Source organism: Paralichthys olivaceus, chromosome 24 (assembly GCF_024713975.1).
Source record: "Paralichthys olivaceus isolate ysfri-2021 chromosome 24, ASM2471397v2, whole genome shotgun sequence".
Lineage (NCBI taxonomy): Eukaryota > Metazoa > Chordata > Actinopteri > Pleuronectiformes > Paralichthyidae > Paralichthys > Paralichthys olivaceus.
Window position 1 is genome coordinate 953,217 of NC_091116.1, and position 23,255 is coordinate 976,471.

Below are 23,255 nucleotides of genomic sequence, written 5' to 3' on the forward strand. Positions count from 1 at the left end.
TTTATTTCTTATGTAGTGATGTTTACAATTGGTTGGTGAGAGCTATTCTTACAAATACACACGTTGAAACCAGTGGGGAAAGAGTAATTACATCAAGTAACAGGAAATTTGATCAAATAAAACTTTAATTTATGACTTTTAAATGCCCCTTTAAATTCTCTAGATCTGGACACTGAAAAATATCAGTTCCCTCAACATGTCTGATTTTCTCCATCACGATCCATGAATTATTTTCAGAGAAATCAATAAACACTCTGTAACACAATGTAAAAGAAAGTTTCTGGCTTTAGTAGATGTTGCATTATCCAGTTGACAAACAAACAGACAAAAACATAACCTTGGTGGAGGTCATAAGAAACGTTAGAGGTACATTTCTACACAGGGTCCAAACATGGTCATGCTGACTTGACATCGTACCGAACAAATTTCCAGCCAATCAAACTGATCGATAACAGGGAAGGTTATCGATTATTCTTGAAGGTGTAGAAACACCTGTCTAAACACAGGAAATGACGTATCTCTACATTTTTGGGCAAAGGCCAATAGAAGAAACTAAGATTTAAAATGAACTCAAAATAATTTCTGAACAAAATCCTGTTTTTTATTGGCACGTGTGAACAACATAGAGGTAAACAAGTGGTCACGTGTTTACGTGCGGAGAGTGTTTGGTCAATAAAAAGTAAACATGTGTCGTGCGTGCGCTTTTTCCCAGACGCCCTTTTGGATGGGAACCCCTGCGCTGTGATTGGCCGAGCGCACCAAACAGACGCCCTCACCGCAGCCAATGGGAGGCCGCCGTGAATCTTTACCCACGTCCTCCCACGTATGTCGTCACGAAAGAATCCGCAGCCCTCGCGCGGACGCTGTTCACTCCTGCGGGACCGTCTCACCAGGAGCCACGCGCTTTCCCCCCTGTATATTTTCGTCTTTGAATCCAAGGCTTTTTGGACAAGTCACCAGGTGAGTGGGATTTAAACTAAAAGGGAGAATTTCACGCATCCACACGGAGTTTTGTTTATGACGTTTGGTGCGTGACCGCGGTTCCGCAGATGCGTTTTCTGATGCAACACTGCAACCGCACAGCATTGATGATGCGATGTTGCGTGTTGTTCCGCCGATGACGAAAATCAATACCTTTAAATCCCGTGCGATTGTTTTCTGTGAATTCCTCCAGTCACGTGTGTGTTTCTCTTTATTCTCCTCCATTAAATCGGAGCCGGATCGTGTGTGTTTCTCCATTTTCATCCTTTTATCGATCTCCTTTCATTCTGTCACGTGTTTGTTCTGTTACACTTCTATTGACCAGGCAGATAATCGATCATTTACTGTAGGGCTGCTACTATCGATCTATTTACCATTTATCGATTGGCCATTATTATTACCCAGAAACCCCTTTGTGACCAGGTTGATACCCCAACCACATTTACTTGCTTATCTTTTACAGTTTAAACTCAGAGTTGAGGAGCTGATCACAATAGAACTCATTTAGAATATTAATAAAACATAAAAATTGAATGATCGCCATCAGCGATGCCTTTGACCATCTAATCAATCAGATGATTATTGAGCCACACTGTTGTATCTATTATCTCTCATCTCCTCACACTTTAGCATGGGAGTTCAGAGGTCATCATAATGTGACCATGTGGTGTGTGACTTTCAGGTGTTTGATGTCAGGGTCTCCAGGGCCATGCATTCCTGCTGCTCACATTTGGCCCCACCATTTGTTATGGCTGAGTGGATATCTATAGCCATGCTCTTCTTGTGCTGCTGTGCCTCCCGTGTTATGGTGAGCAGCTGATAGAGCAACCCCTGTGCCACTTATTGGAAAAATCTGACACGGGGAAAAGTCTGAGAAAAGGGGGAGCTGTGAACATACCACAGGAGATTAGAAATGCCAGAGTTTAAGCAGATAACCAAGTCTGATATGGTAAGAATATTACAAGGGGTTTTTCATTAGTTTGGATTTAATCTTGCCAGGCTCGGATCAGGTGATTTTTTTTCTGACTTATTGGCCTGGTAGGTATTTGAGGATTCTGGGCTCAAGTGAGGAGAATTAGAGAAATTGAAGTTTCTCCTTCCCATGAGTCTTTTTTACTGCCTGGGCTTGGTGCCGCATGTGCATTGGCAGAGGATCATGTAACCCACTTGAACCCCGAGGGGTCACCGCATATCACCAACACTCTCCAACTGAGCACGGCCGAGCCAGTATAACCTGAATTAGCAGCACGACTGGCCCTGCCCTCGGAGATCTGACACCAAGAATTTAACGTGGGCAGGAAAGGAGGGTTAATGCCGAAGATTGAGAGCAGATGGTGATGGAGGTTGCAGCTTTAACACCGAAAACACTCAACTCATACAAGATAAACAAGATACCTGATACCACACCAAACTGCTCTTTCCTTTATCGTGTCATTTGAATGTGGTTTTCAAAGTCTTCCTTTGCCGTGGTGACCTCGAGCTCCTGTGAGTGGCAACACTAGTGGAAGCTGAAGTCCTATGGTACAAGAAGCCATATTACTTGGGGGACGTCTTCATCGCCAACTTAAAACCATTATGAAGAAGAAGTGATTTCTGGGAAAAGAAAATTCCAGTTTAAACAGGGTGACACAAATATACTTTAAAGATGTTGATACATAGATTTGCAATCTTTCTGAAAGCCAGCATTTCTGATACTGGTATACAACATCTGTTTGCAGTGATGCATTCTGAGGAAGAGTCATTGTTGCAGAAGTTGCAGACTAGCACTGGTGTTCTGTTTGTTTTACTGTGTGGACGTGTCTGAACATGTGGTGCTAGTCCACAGGAGTCACCAGCAGATGACTGATGTTGACTTATCTTTGAGAACAAGTCTGAACAAACGGCGGAGCCATAAAAAGGGGCCCGCAGTTTAACAGCTGGCCCCAGTGTACACTGTGGGTTATTAACGCTTCATGGGACCATCGAGAAACCTAATGCACATCTTATCAAGTTAAACAGAGATGATGATGCATAAACAGATGCAAAGAAATCTTGTTTTTCTTTGGTTTTCGTTGTTTTGATCTATTAAACTGATCCGTGAATTTAAAGCTAAAACTAATGATATCTGTCATCTGTGATTAATTGTCACATGATTTTGTCAGTTAATGGATAAATTAATTGAAGATTTGACAGCTTTGTAGATTTGACAAACAAAACAGCAACTTCTCACATTCGAGCAGCGAAAACCTGGAAGATTTCTGGCATTTGTTTCTCCATAAATGATTATAATCAGTTAAAAACTATGAATTCAACTATAAAAACATTAGCCAGTTTATTTCCAATCAGTTGACAAACTTTTAAATAATTATCCATTTCCCAGCCCCTCACTGGACGACTGATTAGTAATATTTATCACCAGGCAGCACCACTGACCTCCACTTTAGGATAATGTTTAACATTTAGCTCTATATGTGTGAGTTTTACAACATTTTATTGCTGGTCACAACCAGTGACTGAGTCAGTTTAAGCTTTACATTCACAAACACAGATAATCTGAGATGGACGTGCACGGCTGCAGTGGACTGTACATTTTTTCTTAGATGACTGATGTTATCGATTCTGTGCGGGATTGAAACCTTGTCAGAAAACAACAGTGTTCTGCCAAATCTCCTGGTAAAGAATGATTTGTTGGTACTAACATGACTCTGCACTAAAAGAAGGAAGGGTGGTGCAGTGTTTCTGTTTTACTGGCTTCTGATGTTACGTAATACGCTCGTCTTTAAGAAGAGGTTGTGGTATAAGAGTTATAGTCGAGTTTCTCTCTGTGCTGGTTGACAACTCGTTACATTAAGTGCAGACAAATGTCTGGAAGTCAAAGACAAAGTATCGTCGGAATTGGCGGAATTAGTCCGATTATTTTGTAAATTAAGCCTGTCCTGTGTTTCCTGGGTTGTTTCATCTTTTTTGTCTCTCAGATCTAATGTTTAATGTTGAGATCTCCTCCACAGTGAATAAAACTCACCTGAACCAATTCTTCTACACCAATATGGGCTCAAACCCTTCTTTATTATTGAATTCATTTTCAGTTGTAAACCTTCACTAACTGTGGACAAACTGTGCTATGTCACTATTTTTTCTATTTTCAAAAACCAGGTAGAACACAGTACTCCTCTTTTTTTTCATCAAGATCCACTTATGATGCAAAAAACACCTCTGGAATTTAATGAGTTCTTTCTTGGCCCTTGTGCCATCCCTCCAACAAGTCTTGTGGAAAACCATTCAGTAGTTTTTGTGTAATCCTGCCTACAAACGGGAGTGAAACCTTAAACTCAAATGTCAACGATAATAACATATTTCCCTGTTTTCCCAGGATAAGCCATGCCGTCAGTTCCTTCCACCAACGAGACTGCCGTCAAAGGCCCAGTGTGCCCTCACGCTACCAAGCTGCACAACCACAGTAATGGAGATGCCAAACTGCGGGAGGGCTCGTTCCCGCTGAACGGGGTGGACAAGAAACCCTTGGGTGTGGACACAGAGGAGTCGCACAAAACCATTCAGATCAGCACAAAGAACGCCTCACCCGAGAGGAAGTGGATCCGGCCCGACCTTCCCAGCCGCTGCAAATGGACCCTGGGAGCCTCGGGAGCCGAATCTCCTCACACGCAAGTTCCAAGGTCAGTGTGGTGATGACTTTCAAAAGAAACAACAATTTTCAATCCAATGCACACTGCGTGAGGACTGAAGCTTTGTTGTTAAAGCCAGTGAAAACCAATTCAAACAAATAACTGAGAAGTGACGCACGCAAGTGTCACAACCACACAATTACACCTTTGCGGTGGATATGCACACAAACACATGCTTTATCTGACTTAATTTCTCTTTCCTCCTGCTTCATCCTCCCAGAAATGTCGCCCCAACCATTCTCCCAAACATCCTACACAGGATCGGCGACACTCCCTTGGTACGCATCAACAAAATCCCCAAACTGTTTGGACTGAAATGTGAAATACGTGAGTCACCCATCACTCAAGCCTCACATGACACACTCTCAGATAAAACCAAAGGTGTGACTGATACGTTTGATTCATTGACACAATGCAAACACACAACTGTTGAGAGAGGCTAAAGGCATGGTGTCATGTGGTTCAGCTCAGAATTGATTCTATCCTGCACCATTTAATCATAAACCTGCAACAAATCTCTCTGTTCTGTTGTGTGTTTTTCTTCAGTGGCCAAGTGTGAGTACTTTAATGCCGGTGGCAGCGTGAAGGACAGGATCAGCCTGCGGATGGTGGAGGACGCTGAGAGAGCCGGGCTCCTCAAGCCTGGAGACACTATTATAGAGCCAACCTCTGGAAACACCGGTGAGTAGAGAGATTCTCAGTGGAGCGTGTGCCTCCGCCAGTCCCCTTCAATTCAATCAAACCTTGTAGCCAAACAAGCTAGACGATGCAGATCATGATTTCCATAGTAGAAGAATAAGTGGATGAAAGGCAAATTAAAGCCAAACCCCTTATGAAACCCCTCATTATGCCGGTTTTAATCAAGATAATTATCCTCTGAGAACGTCCTGTCTCTGAATGTTAAAAAACAACCGATCTGCTCCTGTTTGGATCCTCAAAACAAAAATTAAATGGGTTCTTTCTTGGGCCGTGACTCATCATTAACTGGTCATTTAACCAGCAGTGTTGTAAGACGTGTCTGTGTGTGTGTGTGTGTGTGTTTGTGTGTGTGTGTGTTTGTATAGGTATTGGATTGGCCCTGGCTGCAGCAGTGAAAGGTTACCGCTGCATTATTGTCATGCCAGAGAAAATGAGCATGGAGAAGGTCAGTGTGTGTTTCATAGTAAACAAAGTCCCTACGGCATCATGACATCTCATGGTGTGTTCATGTCCTATAAATTAATGGGGGGGGGCAGCTTTTCAGTCAACTTGTGTTGTTTTTGAGTTCAGTTTTCTTTTTTTTTTTTACTGATTCATTGCGAAAATTATTTTTCAACCCATTATTTGAAAATGAAATCTACTGAAATGATTAAGACAAAAGCTGATTTTGATCACTTTTTCTCAAAATGTTTTCTTGGCTTATTGAAAACAGCAGGTGACACCACTGAAACTCGATGCAGGAGATGTTCACATGTTTCCTTTTACTGCTTGACCTCTTGTTTTTTTTAACCCAGCCTGTTTTAGGCATTGCTGGTTGTCAAAGACAAAGAATTGAGCTCCATTAAAAGATAACACTTATGCAAAACTCTAGAGGACAATCTATTAATAGAATCACTTTGCAGAGTCAGTTTCAGTAACGAAGACCTTTTAAATCTAATGGGATTTTTAATGTTGGTTATGTCATGGTTTATAATCCTTAAATTACACATGTTGCACATCTGCTTTCATATGGAGCTTACATTCATACATACCTGCACAGAGGTCATGTGCAGTACATGAGATACATATAATCATCCCTGTTTGAATTGTTCACTTCAGTCTGCCCATGTTTTGATGCTCGTCAGGAAGAATCTCAGCATCATAATTGCCCTTTATTTATTTCCTTTGTTTCTGGCCAGGTGGACGTGTTGAGAGCTCTCGGGGCCGAGATCGTCCGCACTCCCACCAGCGCTCGCTTCGATTCGCCAGAGTCTCATGTGGGCGTTGCCTGGCGCCTCAAAAACGAGATCCCCGACTCCCACATTCTGGACCAGTACCGTAACCCGAGCAATCCACTGGCTCACTACGACACCACCGCCGAAGAGATCTTGGAGCAGTGTGGAGGTATGAAAGCCCTTGTACCCAAAAGCAATTAAAATCTAATATAAAATATAAATCGGTTCCTTTGACACAGCTCACAACTTTCAAACTAGATTTCCCTTTTTGTCTTAACTTCAAATCTCGACTCGTCCCCTCCCAACAGGTAAAGTGGACATGCTGGTGGCAGGAGCAGGCACAGGGGGGACGATCACAGGTATTGCCCGCAAACTGAAGGAGAGATGCCCCAACGTCAAGGTGAGTCGTCTGTCATAATTATTTTATTCTCCACGGCTGAAAGGAGGTGGAATTACTCTCTGCTGAGCATCTCATTATTTTTATATGGTTTGTGCAGATTGTTGGTGTCGACCCAGAAGGCTCCATCCTGGCTGAGCCTGATGAGATTAACAAGACCGATAAAACCCAGTATGAGGTCGAGGGCATCGGGTACGACTTCATCCCCACTGTGCTCGACAGATCAGTGAGTTCCAGTTTACTTCTTTTCTTTTTTCTTAAGTTTATCTGATTCACAACCGCTTATTTCAATCTTTTACTGTTTTATTCCCAGGTGATTGATACCTGGTACAAGTCCAATGACGAGGAGTCCTTCAACATGTCCCGTATGCTGATCAGAGATGAGGGTCTGCTGTGCGGTGAGTCATCGTGTCTGTGCCCGCATCTGTGTGAAGCTGCAAAGTCGGAATCTCTAACTGGACGAGTTTGAATCCATCTCACGTGTCTGCTCTTTTCTTTGACAGGAGGCAGCTCTGGAACGGCCATGGCAGCTGCGGTTAACGTCGCCAAGGATTTAAAGGAGGGGCAGCGCTGCGTGGTCATCCTGCCCGACTCCATCCGCAACTATATGTGAGTCCCACCTCCGCAATAACTAGAAACCTCTGTGTCTCGAAATCAGATGCTTTGCTAGTATTCTGGTTTTGTTCCTTGTGTAAATATTAACACGGCTCTTTATTTCCCACCCTCCAGGTCCAAATTCTTGAGTGATAAGTGGATGGTAGATAAGGGTTTCCTGCGGGAGGAGGACCTCATGGTGAAGAAGCCATGGTGTGTGTAATTTAAGGGTATTTTCCTACTCTTGTGTGGTTGTGTGAAACCTGAACCCTGGTTTCTCTCCGTGCATCAGGTGGTGGAACTTGAAGCTGCAGGGTTTGAACCTGTCGGCCCCCCTCACTGTGCTGCCGACCGTCAGCTGCCAGAAGACAATCAAAATCCTCAAGGACAAGGGATTCGACCAGGCTCCCGTCGTGGATGAGGCTGGGTGAGGGCGAACTGTCGAGCTGAAATACTTCATATCTGAAGCCTTTTTCTTCCTTTGTGTTGTATCGCACAACCACTCGGCTCCTTGCCTGCACAGCAGAGGTTTAACTTCAACCTCTGTGCGTGTCTTTGTGCAGGTTAATTCTAGGTATGGTGACTTTGGGGAACATGTTGGCCTTGATTCTGGCAGGGAAGATCAAGGTGTCAGACCCAGTCAGCAAAGTACTCTACAAGCAGTTCAAACAGGTCAGACAACACATCAAACATCTCTGGTTGAACAGTTTTCATTTGTTCATTCTTAATCCTGATTGGATTCCCACAAAGCAATTGGTGACTGCTGATCAAACGCTGATTCTTTTTGTTGACGAGCTACAAAATTGGACAGCGGAAAATCCGGCTAAAAATCATGTGAACTCTGCTTTACAGGAATTTGAATAAATCCCTCATTAGTGAGTCTACCTGATGCTGAATGAAAACTATTTCTCAGCTCTAAAAAGTCTGAGAAAATACCCATGTTTACTTTCTGCTAAAAAGCTTTTTTTGCGTCCACAGATCCGTCTGACCGATAACTTGGGAAAGGTGTCCCGGATTCTGGAGACAGACCACTTTGCCCTGGTTGTACATGAACAGATCCAATGTGAGTAGAGAAACATTTTCACAAACATGCATGCAAACACACACACACACACACACCCTTGATGTACGTGTTCTTGTTTGCCAAAGCCCTGTGGTAAGATGTTAAAATGAATCTAAAGAGATCATTTTGATCGATGGAATAATTTGAAACAGTTATTTCATAAATCAGTCCTGTCTTTAATTAATAGATTTTAATTTATTCACATTTATCTCAAATCACTTGTTGAGTGTTGTTATCTTCAGCAGTTTAGACTGAATGAGCATGTGCAGGGTCAATGTCTGTCTCAAGGACTCATTATTGACCGCTCTTGAATGCAGCACGCCATCACAACCACGTTTTTAACCAATACTGTTTGAATCAGCATGTCACTGATTGTTCCTCTGATATATGAGGAGCAAAGTCCGGCCGGATGACAAGAAACCCAGAGATAAACTGATTTTGGTCAACTCTGCTGTGTCATAGTCACAATTCAGCTTTGTGTGTGTGTGTGTGTGTGCGTGTGTGTGAAAACATGGAGCTAAAAGTATGCTAAATAGATGCTAATGTTGCTTCATAGTTGCTCGATGTGAAAATAGGCAAAAGTTCCTCTTATCAACAAGAGGTGAAAATATGTCAGTTGTTTAAAGTGTATTCTGCTGCCCTCAAGTGGCCAAAAAGTATACTAACACTGCTTTTTATTTTTTAAATAAATTGTCGACATGCAATAGGCTCACATACAATCAAACACTGTTCACTTGAATTATAGAATGTTACAGGAAAATAATAATTGTCAATAATTAAAGGTCAACACAGTTCTCCCTTTCCTTCTGTCCGTCCACCAGACTTGACAGACGGCTCTCCCAGCCTGAAGCAGATGGTGTTTGGGGTGGTGACGGCTGTTGACCTGCTCAACTTTGTCACAGGGCGGGAAAGGAGGGAGCGATCCATGTCAGAGTCGAGCTGTGATTGACAAGCTGAAACATACACAACAAACATTGCACCACGTTTAGTAGCCTTTAGTGTCTGAGGGATGATGAAATCATTTTAAGCTGAGCTATTGATTGAGGTTAGCTAATTTCTTTCCATTTTTTAGAAAATTATTTTTTTTTATGTTTAAATTTAAGTCTTACAATATAATAAGCAAATTATGTTGTGCCACTTGGTCGTTTTATGATATTTCCTATTTGGGGCACTACTTATTATAGATGCTAGTAGTGCTCAAAGCAATATTTTGTAAGTTCAGAAACTTGCTTTTTCTTTTGTAGCCTTGAAAAGAGGCCTCCTTATTCGTCTATTTGTTGAAGTACGTGACTGTTTCTTTACGGCCTTGTGTACCAATCAAACATTAGAAATAATAGAAGACCTTCATCTCATATATCAAGTTTAGACAACTAAACAGTTGCTGTATATATAAACTTATGATTTCCAGTGTTGCTCACTATGTGCTGCTTTTTCATTTGAGTATGTGTACACAGGATGGAATACATTTGGGGCATAATCGCATTTCTTTCAACGGCCATGCAGTGGTGTTCCCCGCTCCGTTTTCAACTCAGTGCCTGCGATGTTACTTTAAAGTGACTGTTGAATCTTAGCTGTGTCTAGGATAACCACTTTGTATTGCATCAGGTTTCCCTCATGAATGTGTATGATACAATAAAATTTAAAGAAAGTCTCTGAACGGTTGTCACAGTAATTGGAAAAAGAACAGTATTAACATCATTCCTGATATCCTCAGTACTGAAGGGCAAGGAAATCAGCAAGACTGCTAAATATATGTAGAAATAAGTGAAAATGTTAAGGGACATATTTACCGACAAATGTGTCTTTCTTTTCGTCACAAAAAGAGCAGACGGGTAAGCAATATACAAACTATCTATTTCTGTTCCTCACATTTCTGTCTTTGTTTTATAACTCAGGCTTTTAAATATCCTTGTAATGAAACTGTATGAAAAGTTAAACATAAGATACAGTTTGTTTGATCTGCTCATGGCAAACAAAACTTTATTTCAAGTGGTTAAAAATAAATAATGACTTTAATAAATTTAGTACAGTGGCCCTGAAGTGCAAATCACAACAACAAATTTTATTGGTGAAACCTATACTGACAAATCACAATTAGAGCTAAAGAAAAACAAGTCACATAACACAGCACAAAATAAAACACAACGCAAAAAATAAAACACTGACAAATTTGCACTAAATTACAGAGTTTACCTAAACACACCCATTGAAAAAAATCAAAAAACTACAATTATTCAATGATATGGAAAACAATCAATGTTAAATAATACATAGTGGAGTTAGCTACATTATATTTGAGTTAATCAAATCTTAACTACTTGTTTTTTTTACGACAAAATGACTAATTGGTTGCATTAATCACTTTTTCCAATTTGCACCAAGGTACGTGAACGCAAATATTGACAGTCACTGTGTTTGTGTGAGCCATGTGGGTGGTGGCGCATGTTTTACGGCTCTGGCAGCACCGTGCGAGCGGGGAACCGTCAGATCAACCCTGTCCTTCGGTCTCCGCCCCCCGGTCAGCTCCTCGTCGGTGTAACCCGGTGAGCTGAAGGAGCGGGGCGCCTCGCAGTGGCCTCGTCCAATCAGCGCTGTCATCGGGGACGTATGTGTTGTGTGGCCGCGGCGACGAGCGGGGCCACACGGGCAGTATGGCGGAGGAGTGCGGTGCGAACGAACCGGAGGAGCTGGGGACGCGGCTGCACGCTCTGTCCGGCCGCTACTCGAGCGAGGAGCTGCGGGCCGACAGCGGAGCCTTCTGCGCCGACTTCTGCGAGGTAAGGAGCCGCGACGGGAGCTGGTGTCCGGGCCCGTTGTCGAAGAGACGGAGCGGGTATGCTGGCCGACTCCCCTCCCCCAGAAATGCTCGCTCCGCGGCTAGCATTAGCTCCCAGCCTCGTAAGCTCGGAGCTAAGGTCTCGCAGTCGACCAAAACACCCACAAATCAGCGTAACGCCTTGTAAATAACACGTCCAACGACGTGGGCTCGTCTTCTGCTGGTGTTAGCGACAACACGGAGTCTGTGGATGAGTAATATTGTGCTAATTATTGTTCTCTGCACAGCAAGCTAACTCGGCTACTCGCCAGCTGGCCAGCTAGCCCAGGATTTAGTTAGCCTGAGCCACGGACTGGACAACTCTCTGCAGCCCAAACAGTTGATGTAATCACCGGCTGTGTGGCTGGTAGCATGTTAGCTTCTCCTCTCTAACCACAGGTTGGTCCTGCGATTGTTAGCGTTCGTTATCGACATGTTTCGTAATGACCCCAACAGCAACAAGACATGGACCTGTAGGTGCATCCCCAGATGAGGTTACAAACTCCTGACGGACAGTGGAGATGGTCAGTTAAACTACTGTCACTGCCAAGATGTTGGTTTTTATTTAATTACAGGGCCAGTGGCGTTAAATTCAGTGGTTAACTCGATATATTGGCACTGATCAGGGACAATTCAAGAAGCACAATTCGTGTGTTTTGACTCAGACAAGCTGACTTCGAAAAATTCCAACTTCGAAATGTTTTTGAAGTCTTATCTGGCCCTCCCTAACAACAAAAACACATGGACTTGTAGATGCATGCTTGCAGAAATGGATAACAACATTTCTGGTATCACAACATGTCCTCACACACTGAAGTTTTCATGAGACAATAACTTTGGAGGATGAGAATCAGTCTCTTTGGACACTAAGCAAATGGAATTCATGAACCACAGCTGTGTTTAAACAGAGATTGACTGGTGGTAGTTCCTGTATAGCACAACTTAGAAATGTTTCTTAATGAACAATGTTAACCCCCCCAACAGCAACAAGACATGTGCCTGTAGATGCATTCTTGCAGAAATAAAGCACACTGTTTCTTATGTCTCTAATTGTCTTCTAATTTTTCAAATTACAATAACGTTTGAGGATCCAAACAGAAGAGAGTCACAGATAAGGTTATCCCCTTGTTGCACATGGAAATGGTGAAACCACAATATTTATTCTTATTTCTCTATTGGGACACAGACATTAAAGTCAGTGCTTTACTCAACATACAAGCACAGTTTGGGGACACATGAGGCACAACTGGTTTGGTTAATCCTTGTTTTAAATCTGATAAACTGCCAAACATAAACTGATGCTTTGCAACTTCCTGTTGTTTAATTTACAAGGAACTGTGTGTAGAGGCCCGAGGATTAACAGTCACAATGGTGCACAAGAGCAATGTCTTGGGTGTCCATCGTTGGAGAGCAATACAAGCAAATTGTATTGTATTGCAGACAGGCCCCTGCCTTACATAGGTTAATATTGTGCACTGTAATTACATGCTGTCATGGGGATGGGAAAATATAATTAAAAATATGACCAGGCCTTACTGATGATTCTCATGGTAATCAGTGACTTACACAGCTGTCTGTTTCCTCTTGGTTTTTAATAATAATAATAATAATAATTTATATTTAAAGTTATTGGTTGAAGGGCTGCAACTAACAGTTAATCTAATGATTATTTGTTGTTGATTTGTGTGTCAAATCTTGGTCTGACCAACAGTCACCAAACTATATTACATTTGCAACATAGAAAGGTTGGAAATTAAAAATGCTTTTTATTGGCAACACTGCACAAATTGAACCTGTTGAAACACCAAAGTACCTACAACTACAGTCAAAACACCTAAAACCCCTGCAGACGGATACAAACTGGAAATTGTCCTTGTCATTTTGTTTTTACGTGTCTGATTTGCCTTTTCTCCCTGCAGCTGGTGGAGGAGTTTGCCTCTCGCTGGCAGGTGCCACTGCCTCAGCTCAGGATCTTAGAGATAGCTCTCCGCTACTTTTCCAGATCCTCTACCTTCTTCGCGTCAAACTGTGATCATGTGCTCCACACACTCAGTAGCCTGGCATTGTGAGTACACACACCTCCTGAAAGAGCTGGCTTTCTTGGTATAGAAGATAGTTAAATCAATGTGAAATACCCCTGCACGTTTTACCACAAGTTTACGGTGGTGACTTATCACTAAAAATAATAAAAGTCAACAAATAACCACTTGTCTCTTGTCAACATTTCTTGCCTGAAATGTAGTCACAGATCAACCAGATAGATCAACACAGTGATTTAACTCTGTACATGTTTTGATTCCTGCTTTTTTCCAGTTTTACACCACTAATATATACACAGAATATATATATAACACTTGCCAGTGGTGGCATTTGTAGTTTCAAACCAAATACATGCAGAACAAATTTGATTATTCACACATGCTAAATAAAACCATTCCTTTATGTATTTGTTCACCAACTCATTTTGGTGATTTTCTGGGCTGCTGGCTGCAACGTTTATGGAACCGAAGGTTGATTGTGTTCGCTGGCTCACACAAGCACATTTGTGAGCCAGGAAAGCCTCTGGAGTTCTGCCAGCTGGAGACCCAACTCCATCCATTAACTCTCTGTCCTCTGTCCCCCAGGGTCTCCCCTCAGTTTCCTAATTAACTCTTTATCCCAATAAAGTGTTTGGATCCATATAAACAACTGAACAGATCAGTAATAGGACTTTGTTGGTAGAAGCTAATGCCTTTCATCCCCTGACAGGAGTGTTTTTGAGTTGCTGCTGTTCTTTGACCAGAAGGATTTCCACCAGGAGCCACTGAAACATTTCACTGTCACATTCCAGGTAAGAAGGAACAGACAATTATTTTATAGTTTCTCAGTGTGCTTTACTTCTCAGAACAGATCAACTGGTGGGGGCAGTATCGCTGCATGAAAACACTGTTACATCTCTAATAATCATTGCTTTTTCCTCCCTCATCCTTCCAGGAATGTCATTCGGTCCTTGCGAGATATCAGAATGTTCACTTACTTCAGGTGGAGCGTTTGGTTCAGGGCCACGGGCCTTGGTCCAACTCAGTCTTACAGGGGATCCTCAGTGAGTCCAGTTTACCTCAGAATGACGGTAGGCAACATTTTTAACAACTGTCTTTGCACATTCCATATAATTGACCCTAGTTTCGTACGTCGCACAGGGAGAGTTTTTATTTTCTAAGAACATTTTCTCTCTGGTTGTTCATTGTAAGGGTTAGGGTTAACCCAAATGTTTGCATCATAAATCTCTCTTTTCTGGCTTGACCTCTCCTTAGTGGATGGGTGCATCACCGCTGAGCTGCCGGTGTTCTTTGAGCTCCGGGTGCGCTACCTTTTGTCCTGTGAGCGGGTCAGTGAGGCCATGGCCTTGGCTAGGTGTTGTGCTCGGCATCCTATGGCAGGACGACACTTGTTCTTTCTCCAGGTCTACCTCACGTGGCTCTACAAAACGTCAAAGCACGACCGCCTACATAAAGAGGTGGGTTGAGTAACTGTTGTTTACTGAAGATTCTGTCTGAATTTAGCTTAAGTACCACACAGAGCAGTCGTTACAATGATACTTCCATTGTCCCCTGATTTCAGGTGGATGATGTTAATAGCAAAGATGCTGTTCACATCATCTGTAGTTTGGAGTGTGAGGAACAGGATGACTTGTTACTTGGCCTCAGCAGAGCCTTCCTCTCCCAGCAGCTCCGCAGGGGAGACATGTACTATTTGTGGTAAGTGGACGCTAATGTAAATTGAAGGTTGTGTATAACATCAGCTTTAAAGGGTTTTCATTTATACAAATATCTTAACTCTTTTCATCTGCAGTGATCTTGTCTTCATATGGAGTAAACTTCACAGTCGGTTAAATACATCCAAGCAAGCTCTATGGGCGGAGAGCCACCAGCTGATGCTGTGTGCCACCAATGTCAACTCAATCTTTCCATTCATCAGAGCCATACTGCAAGAGGTGAAATATATTTGAATTGTAGTGATTGAGTCTTAATTGAGTAGATTTATTAGTGTTTAATCCTGTGTTGGTAATTTTTTCTAGCTGGGTGAAGATGGTAGGCAGTTCTGCGTGGAGCTTTGTACTAATGCCCTGGAGTCTTGCCTTCCCTGTGATGTCGTCACCAAGTCCCTAATCTACAAAACCATTGCTGGCCTGCTTCCCAACGACCTGGAGGTTTGCCGGGCGTGTGCTCTCCTTGTTTTCTTCCAGGAACGCACAGTTGAGGCCTACAAGAGGGTGTACCTTCTTTACATGCATCCCGATCAGGAGTACCACGTGGAGTACAGCCCCATCAGGAATAATGTTCGCTTTGAAATGCTGCAGGTAGAGTTTCTTTTTTGGCCAATCATGTCATCGAAAAAGCACAGTTTGAGACTCTCAGACCACGTTCAGGCCTGGTGTTAACATCTGTCCTGAGTGATCCGATCGCAGGAGGTCAGCTCTAAATACAGGTGTAAAATCTCTCAGGACTGATATTCATACCAGGTCAATTCAGATTAGCTGTGCTTTGTTGTTGTTGTAATCTTTCCATATTGGAGTACCAAAAGAAATGTTCCTTATCTCCTCAGGTCTTGAAGAAAGACCTCTACTTCGACCCAGAGTTTTGGAACCTCATTGCTTTGCGGACCAATTGTTTGAAGTTGATGAGCGAGAAAGTGGTTAGTGCTGCCCTTGAAGAAATCATGGAGGACAAATGGATCTCTAACTATTCCACCAAAGAGCCTGCTTCACGGTCAAGTTCATGTCGGAGAGGAAAGAAAGGGGCACTTCAGGCAGCATCAAAGAAGCGGCACCAGAGAAACGATACGGACACGGCATCCAAAAGACTAAAGGTGGGCCCAGACAAAACACAACTGAATGATGATCATGCTGTAAAGAAGAAAGGTACCCATGGGTTAAGACCTTTGAAGAACAAATCATCTGAACCTTTGAGACGTTCATTTTGGCGGCTGGACAGAATACAAGACAACGTCACCATTAGGTATGGAGAACACAGACGCATCACGCGACTCTCAGAGAAGAACCCTCCAAAACGAAGTATTAGAAAACCCAGGTGGCTTCTGGAAGACTCAAATACTCTTCAAAAGAACAACGTTCCTCCCAATATCAAAAAGCACGAGTTGAGACATCAGCAGCATCATCGATCTTCGGTCATGAAGAGGCCTGAAACCGGTCAGATCAAGAACAATGCAAAACACAAACCACCAGTAAACTCGCATTTAAGCACAAAGGACATCAGCAAGCACCAGAGAGAATTTTCTTTGGATTATGTTAAACCAGCGCCGCCTCCACAAGTCATTCTTGAGCTCTCCTTACCAGACAATGAGCTGCTGGGTACGTTTACTGAGGACTCTTGCAACAGACAGAGAGGATTTCCCCAAGTGCTTCTTTACAAACCCACAGTGAAGCCTTCTGCCACATCACAACCCGTGAAGACTGTCCATCGCAAGGAAGTTGTTCTAAGAGCGCGGGATGCCGCCATGTTTGTAAAACAACTGCACTGTTACGCTCGGCGCCAGAAAGGAAAAGGACATGGATTGAATGTTCATGGCTCAGTATCAACTATCACACGTTCTTCTGTGCAGGGAAGTCCTCCTAAAGATGCACCAAGAGAGCACTGCAAAAAGCCTGAGGGGAAAGGTGCCTCTCGGACACTATCTGAAGTTAATTCACCCCCAGTTTTAGAAAAAGTCCATCCAGTTTCACAAAAGACGTCTGCAGCAAGAGAGTCTGCTGATGCCCCACAGACACCAGCAGGGGCAAAAGTGACTAAATCTCCAGGGTCAGACAAGGTCACTCAACCTGCAAGCAGAGGGAAAGTGTTACGCGGTGTTACTTCAGCAAGAGATAAATCTGCGGTTGAAATGAAAGCCACCACTGCGTCACAGACATCAGAAGAAGCTGAAGGAACAGGAAACCCAGTGTTGGATAAGATCATGCAAGCTCAGACAACTTCAGCAAGAGAGCTCTGTGAAGAACCTGCTGTTGAAATGAAAGTCACCATTGCCTCACAAACCTCCTCAGCAGCCAAAGTGCCACAGTCCCCAGGTTTAGGTATATGTAAACCACAAAGTGTAGAAGACCTCTCAAAAATCACTGCTTCGGCCGAGGGTTCACAGACGACATCTGCAGACAACACTCAGAGTATAGTTAACAATGAAACCCCCCCCTTCCCCGATATAGCCAATAATTCAAACACTGCCGATGCAGATCCTTTGCCCTCTCGGACCCAAGATGTTGTTCTCAGAGATGGTGAAAAAGACCTCAAGTCACCCTCCTCGCTGGCTGAAAGAATTCCTGCTGCCAAAGCAGAAGCAGACACCCCAGAGGTGCTAAACACAGTCTGCAACAGAATCACTGAGGCGGACTTACACACACCTTGTGAGAGGGACGCAATCCCCAGAGGAAACATGGTCCCTCTTAGTAAAGCATCAGAGCCTCTGGCTACTTATTCGCCTCCAGACCAGGACGCTATGAATGACATATCTGCTCTGACGTTAGTAACGGAGATGGTTACTGAACTTGCACCTGAGGCACTTGCTCAAGATCTGGAGAATGACAAACAGCGAGCTCCAGAGAATAGTGCCTACAAGGATTCAACAGCTAAAAGTAAAACTAAAGTACCTCACAAAATCCGGTCTACCTCCAGCTGCTCTGTACCAGCACAGGAAGCCTCCACAGTCAGTGATGTGCAACTAAAGAAAGGGACAACAGACACTCAGGATATTGATTCAGATGCATCTGAGAACAGTGAGCCAGAAACTGAGGAATCCAAGTTGGAGTTCAACTGTACTTTCTGTGACAAGTTCTTTAAGGGAAGTCGTGTTGTGGCACATGCAATGTTCCATTATCGAAAAGATGAGTGCATGTTCTGCAGGACGATGTTCAAAGACGACCTCTTAGCCATGATGCACCTGTCAGATCACATAGAGAAGCTAAAAAAGAGCAAAGACCAAGAAAACAGGGTCTCTGAGACCAAAGGTATTTCCACACTGAAAATCTCCGCCAAAGACAACGCCACGAACATGTCGCCTGCTCGTCGTGGAAGGGGGAGACCGAGGAAATCTGCTGTTGTTCCTGAATCAGTAAGTCTTCAAGATCCAAGGCCCCATGAATCCAGAAAGTTGAGATCTAAAGAAAAGCCAGCAGATGAAAAACTTTCACAAGAAAAGAAACAAAACACTTCAGAGCACCTTCGAAGTGAAACTCCTGTTCATAAAGTCAATGGGCATGTTGGAAAAAAGAAAGAACTTGGACACGTTGGCAAAAAGAAAGGGATTGTCAGAGCGAGAAAGGATTTGGAAGCCAAGCCACAGCAGGAGAAATCCCAGGAAAGAACAAGTAATGGATCTGAGAATCGTGAGTTGTCAGAAAAAGATAAAAAGATAAAAACTGGATCCCTGTCGTACTTGAAGGCAACCACAAAAAAGAAAAATGTGGAGCCACAAGAGAAAGTTTGTTGTCCTGTGGATGGATGTGTTTGGTTTAAAGATTTGTCAAAAAACCGTGTTGCGCTCCTGTACCACGCTCTGGATGACCACTACGGTGAGCTCAAACCTTTAGAACTGGCATTCCGCGTGGGAAACAGTAGATGCTCTATTTGCATGAGGGTTTTGTGGAGCTTCAAACACTTTCAGCATCACGTCGAAAGGCACAGAGTCTCTCCTCGCCATCCTTGCCTTCATCAGGGGTGTCCGGCCCGGTTCAAATCAGGAATGGAAATGAGACGCCACACCAGGAGGCACAGTCCGCTGCAGGCAGTGTGCTGCCTCCCTGGGTGTTCTCAACTATTTATTTGTCTCTGGGCACTAAACCTTCATGAACGAGAGCACTACACTTCCAAACCCACAAAACCAGACAAGATAACTAGTGAACAAACGAGCGACAAACATAATAAAACAGCGGTTGGGAGGACACAGCAGGATAATGAGCCAAAAGATGCAGGTGCTCTGAATAAGACTGTGAGTTTAAAGGCTTGTAAATTACGAAGACGGGCTACACATAAGTCGTCATCACGAAAACACATGAAAGCTCCTCCTTTCTCCAGGGTCAGAGAATTTAAAGAGAGAAATGAAACCGAGGATTCAAATGTCTTAAAGAATTTGTCCAACAAAGACACTACAGCACAGCCTTCTGTTCCAAATCTGAGATTAAGACAAACATTAAGAAAAGTGCAAATAACAAATACGACCATGGCAGCTCGTAAAGTCATCTCATCATCGTTAAAACGCAACAACAAAGTGAGGCACAAGTTCAAGAAACACCAGGTGAAAATAAACACAGACGTACCGAAGAGAAGAGGTCGTCCTCCCAAATTAAAGAAATCTGTGCATGATGAAAACACTTCTACTGGTCAAAACAGTGAAACCGTAAAAGAAAAAACTGCTCTGCAAAAAGATCCGAAGGCTCCTGCTGAGCTTTCAAGTCCAAGTCCTAAAGCAGCAGCAGATGTTGGCGACGGTACAAAAGAACATGAAGTTAACAAAACTACAAAAACATCAGACAATGAATCAAAGTGTAAGAAATCTGTGAACAAGCAGATTAAGAAGTGTCACATTAAACAAATGGTCTTGCATGATCCCCAAACATCTGCTGTGACATCCAATAGTTTAAATCCATCAATCAGCAGATCCTCAGTAGACAAGACACGGAAGTCGACCACTGACAAAGTGAAGAAAGTCAACAAAGCGAAAAGGCGCTCCTCTCTAGAAAGTGGTTGCCAAAGTGCTGCTTCAAATTCCAATGAGTCAAAGAAGTGCAAGGTTAAGAAAGGCAAATTCGACACAAAGACAGAGTCTGCTTTGAAAAAGACAGTTGAATCTAAAGCAGTCGTCGTAGATGAGGATGGAAAAGCAAAAACAGAAAACAAAGATACTGTGCCTGCTGTTGCATTGGACAGTTTAAATCAGGCAACTTCACCTTCCACCACATCTGGAGTGACAAACGAGGAGAAATCATCGAAATCTCAGTTCACGAAAAAAGAGAGACCTAAAGAGAGCAGTGCTAAAACGACTTCTTCCGACGCTGACAAGGTAAAAAAGAAGCAGAAGGATGTTATTAAAAAAGCGGACAAAAAGACAGTCAAGGAAAAACAGCCATGCAAGGACCCAAGCAAAACCCCAGTGAAAAAGAAATCAAAATCTGTAGTTCAACAAGAGGAGGGGACTAAAGCAGTTGCAGCATTGGACAAGAGCAATCAGAATGAGGAGGGCACAGTAAAGGACGAAGCCTCAGATGCAACTCTTTCCAGCTCTGGTTCCTCCGTACCTGCAGATACCAGCAGCTTAAATGAGAAGACGTCTGCCACTGAAGAGAACACGCAAAAAATGAAAGAATTAAAGAAAAACTCTGACCCAAACAAAGACAGTAAGAAGCACAAGAGTATTCATAAAGAAGGTGATGCAAAGAGTTTCAAAAAATCTAAAGGTGATGATGCCCCATCAGCAAAACCCTCTAAAACAGAAGTCAAACCACTCTCTGAGGTCAAAGCCAAGGTCGAGGAGAGCTCTGTAGGCCAGGAGGGAGCAGCCTTAGCGGAAACACCACCGTGTCCAATCAGCAGCTCTGGTTACTCTATCATGAACGGAAAAGCGTTGGATCGAGTTGTGAAATCGACTGTGTGCAAGGACACGCTGGCCATGTACGGTAAGAAGCCGTACATGCGTCTGCCACCCACGGCGTACCTCGATGAGAAGTACATCACCATGCCAAAGCGGAGGAAGGAGATGACGCTGTTCGAGTCCTCTCAGAGGAGCCCACCTCCTGGACAGGCCTGTGTCGCAGCGGCGCAGCAGCGACAACGATGTGCCAACTGTTTCGCTACCTTCAACAGTGCTGAGGATCTGCAGGGTCATCTCCAACTGCAGAGGTGCTCCAACCTGTTTGGGTTCGACTCTGATGATGAAGGTGAGTAAGAAGCCTTTGTTATAGATTAGTCAAATCGCAAGCGTCAACACAGCAGCTCCTCTTTTTCCAACAGGCTTTCATTTATTTTATGTATTGACTAAGTAAAATTAGTCCAAACATAATTTAGTTCTTATATATGTAGTCTTGAATTGAAACATGTATCAAAACTTAACCTCCAGGGCAGAGGTAATAACACAAGCATACAGGTTCAATTTTTTAAACAATCTCTTTTCTGTTTCAGGCAACAGTTGAACAGATGTGATTAAGTCAAAACGGATTATCGTCTCAAACGCAAAGCGGACCGACCTGTGGACCTGCATGAAGCCCCTGGACGGATCATACCTCAACAGACTCTTCTCTGATTGACTTGTTTTTTTTCATTTGGGCAGAGACTACTGCTTCAGGCGTTAACGCAGGGAACTGAAATTTGTGCGAACTGACGTTTGCTGCAGCATGTGCCTGTAATGCAAGGCCAGGGAGCGGCCAGAACACACACAGCCAATCGGTGAAAAAAGACTACTGACCTGGATCCCAGTCAGACTGTTAGCAGACAGCTTGTACTGAAGTGCCTGCTCTGGCTGTTTCAAGCGGCTTCGACTGGTTTGGAGATGAAGCGTTTAAGGCAGGGCTCTTGAAATCTGTGAAAAAGAACTGATGCTTGATGAAAAGGCTGCTCGTGCTACCACTAGGATACATATTGTTCACATCAGTAAGCCATAACATGACACTTTTGCTTTTTGCACTCTTTTCATAAATTATCTTCACTTTTGTTCAGCTGAAATTCTTTTATGTTATTTTAACATCCTGAGGTCACACATTTAATGTAGAGTCTAAACTTTGAATGATGTATGATTTCTATTATCAATTTCTAATTTGAAAGGTTTTTAAGTATAATTCTTGTTTGAATCATTTCTAATGTTGAGTCGCCCTCGGGGTTGATTAGGTTCTGCTTGTTGTCATCATGAGTAACCAGTAGGGGTCAGCGTGCAGCAATCTTCCGATCCTCATCATGATAATTTAACACATTTCTTTTAACATTTTATGAAACAATTTGATCATGATGATATACGCATTTTCTCAGATTTATACATAGACATGAGATTAATTGCATTTATTTCAAGAAATGCTTTGTCTTCCAGTCACATCCATTGACGTTTATTTCTTTTTGCAGAAACAACTTCAAAATGTGCCAGTATCCCACTAATACTCTGCTGGAGTCTGTCACTGATCCGCTCTGCTATTGTTCACCGTCAGAGGAGAAGCTGACATTTTGGCTTCTGTGATATTTTCTCACTTTGATATAGATCTTTTGTTTCCCCCCAATCTTTACTGAACTGTACAAGACCATAGAACCATTGTGAATTCTCTGTTAGGCTGAATGTTGTCTTTCAGGATTCCTCCAGAGAGGAAGAGAGACGTGGCAGTAAAACTACCACAGTTTTAAGTGTAATTAAGGAGGAGGTTGCGCGAGTCTTTAATGAGCAGCAGGTTATATTTATTTATGTTATTTTCTATCTTTTGTAAATATTTGAAGAGTTTCGATGGCTTATTATAAAAATGGGATGTTGGAGTTGGGTTTATATTTTGTCCTTTGAAGAAAAACAATAAAACTTATTTCAATTCTGTGTGGCCTTAAAGTGTTTTTCAATTACATAAAAGTACAGGGTTTAATCAGAGTAATGGGCAGTTTATTCCAACAGTAGGGAATGAAACCAATAAGACAGCCTCAGCTGCAGAGATGAGAGAGAATACTAAATTATGTCCCTGCTCTTCAGAAAAGTTTGCAAGCCAACACGTGAAGCTAATGGATAAATCCAAGATGGGAACCCAGCTGCCAAGTGTGCATAACCCAGCAATAAAAGATTTCAAATAAAAATACTTAGCTGGCAGTGTTTGGCAGCCCTTGAC

General features: G+C 42.9%; 2 protein-coding genes across 3 annotated transcripts; both read left to right on the forward strand.

The window, feature by feature from the left end:
• The first annotated feature begins 799 nt into the window (after positions 1 to 799).
• On the forward strand, positions 800 to 10,267 carry cbsa (cystathionine beta-synthase a). The gene is made up of 15 exons (XM_020103395.2): positions 800 to 960; positions 4,331 to 4,634; positions 4,864 to 4,970; positions 5,190 to 5,324; positions 5,708 to 5,787; positions 6,521 to 6,725; positions 6,865 to 6,956; positions 7,054 to 7,179; positions 7,267 to 7,351; positions 7,457 to 7,562; positions 7,683 to 7,760; positions 7,840 to 7,974; positions 8,111 to 8,219; positions 8,526 to 8,610; positions 9,432 to 10,267. The coding sequence occupies exons 2-15, from the start codon at positions 4,339 to 4,341 to the stop codon at positions 9,557 to 9,559; spliced, it is 1,767 nt and encodes a 588-aa protein (XP_019958954.1). The 5' UTR covers positions 800 to 960; positions 4,331 to 4,338; the 3' UTR covers positions 9,560 to 10,267.
• Positions 10,268 to 11,199: 932 nt separating this feature from the next.
• On the forward strand, positions 11,200 to 22,972 carry LOC109639740 (microtubule-associated protein futsch-like). 2 transcript variants are annotated; one of them, XR_011240294.1, is made up of 11 exons: positions 11,200 to 11,387; positions 13,345 to 13,490; positions 14,174 to 14,255; positions 14,399 to 14,534; positions 14,719 to 14,921; positions 15,026 to 15,162; positions 15,257 to 15,398; positions 15,483 to 15,764; positions 16,010 to 21,347; positions 21,589 to 22,056; positions 22,519 to 22,972. XR_011240294.1 is itself a non-coding variant. In XM_020103356.2 (10 exons), the coding sequence occupies exons 1-10, from the start codon at positions 11,262 to 11,264 to the stop codon at positions 21,597 to 21,599; spliced, it is 6,603 nt and encodes a 2,200-aa protein (XP_019958915.1). In that variant the 5' UTR covers positions 11,200 to 11,261; the 3' UTR covers positions 21,600 to 22,972. The 2 variants fall into 2 exon arrangements, 1 of the variants encoding a protein (XP_019958915.1); XM_020103356.2 differs by having other exon boundaries at positions 21,589 to 22,972.
• Positions 22,973 to 23,255: the final 283 nt, after the last annotated feature.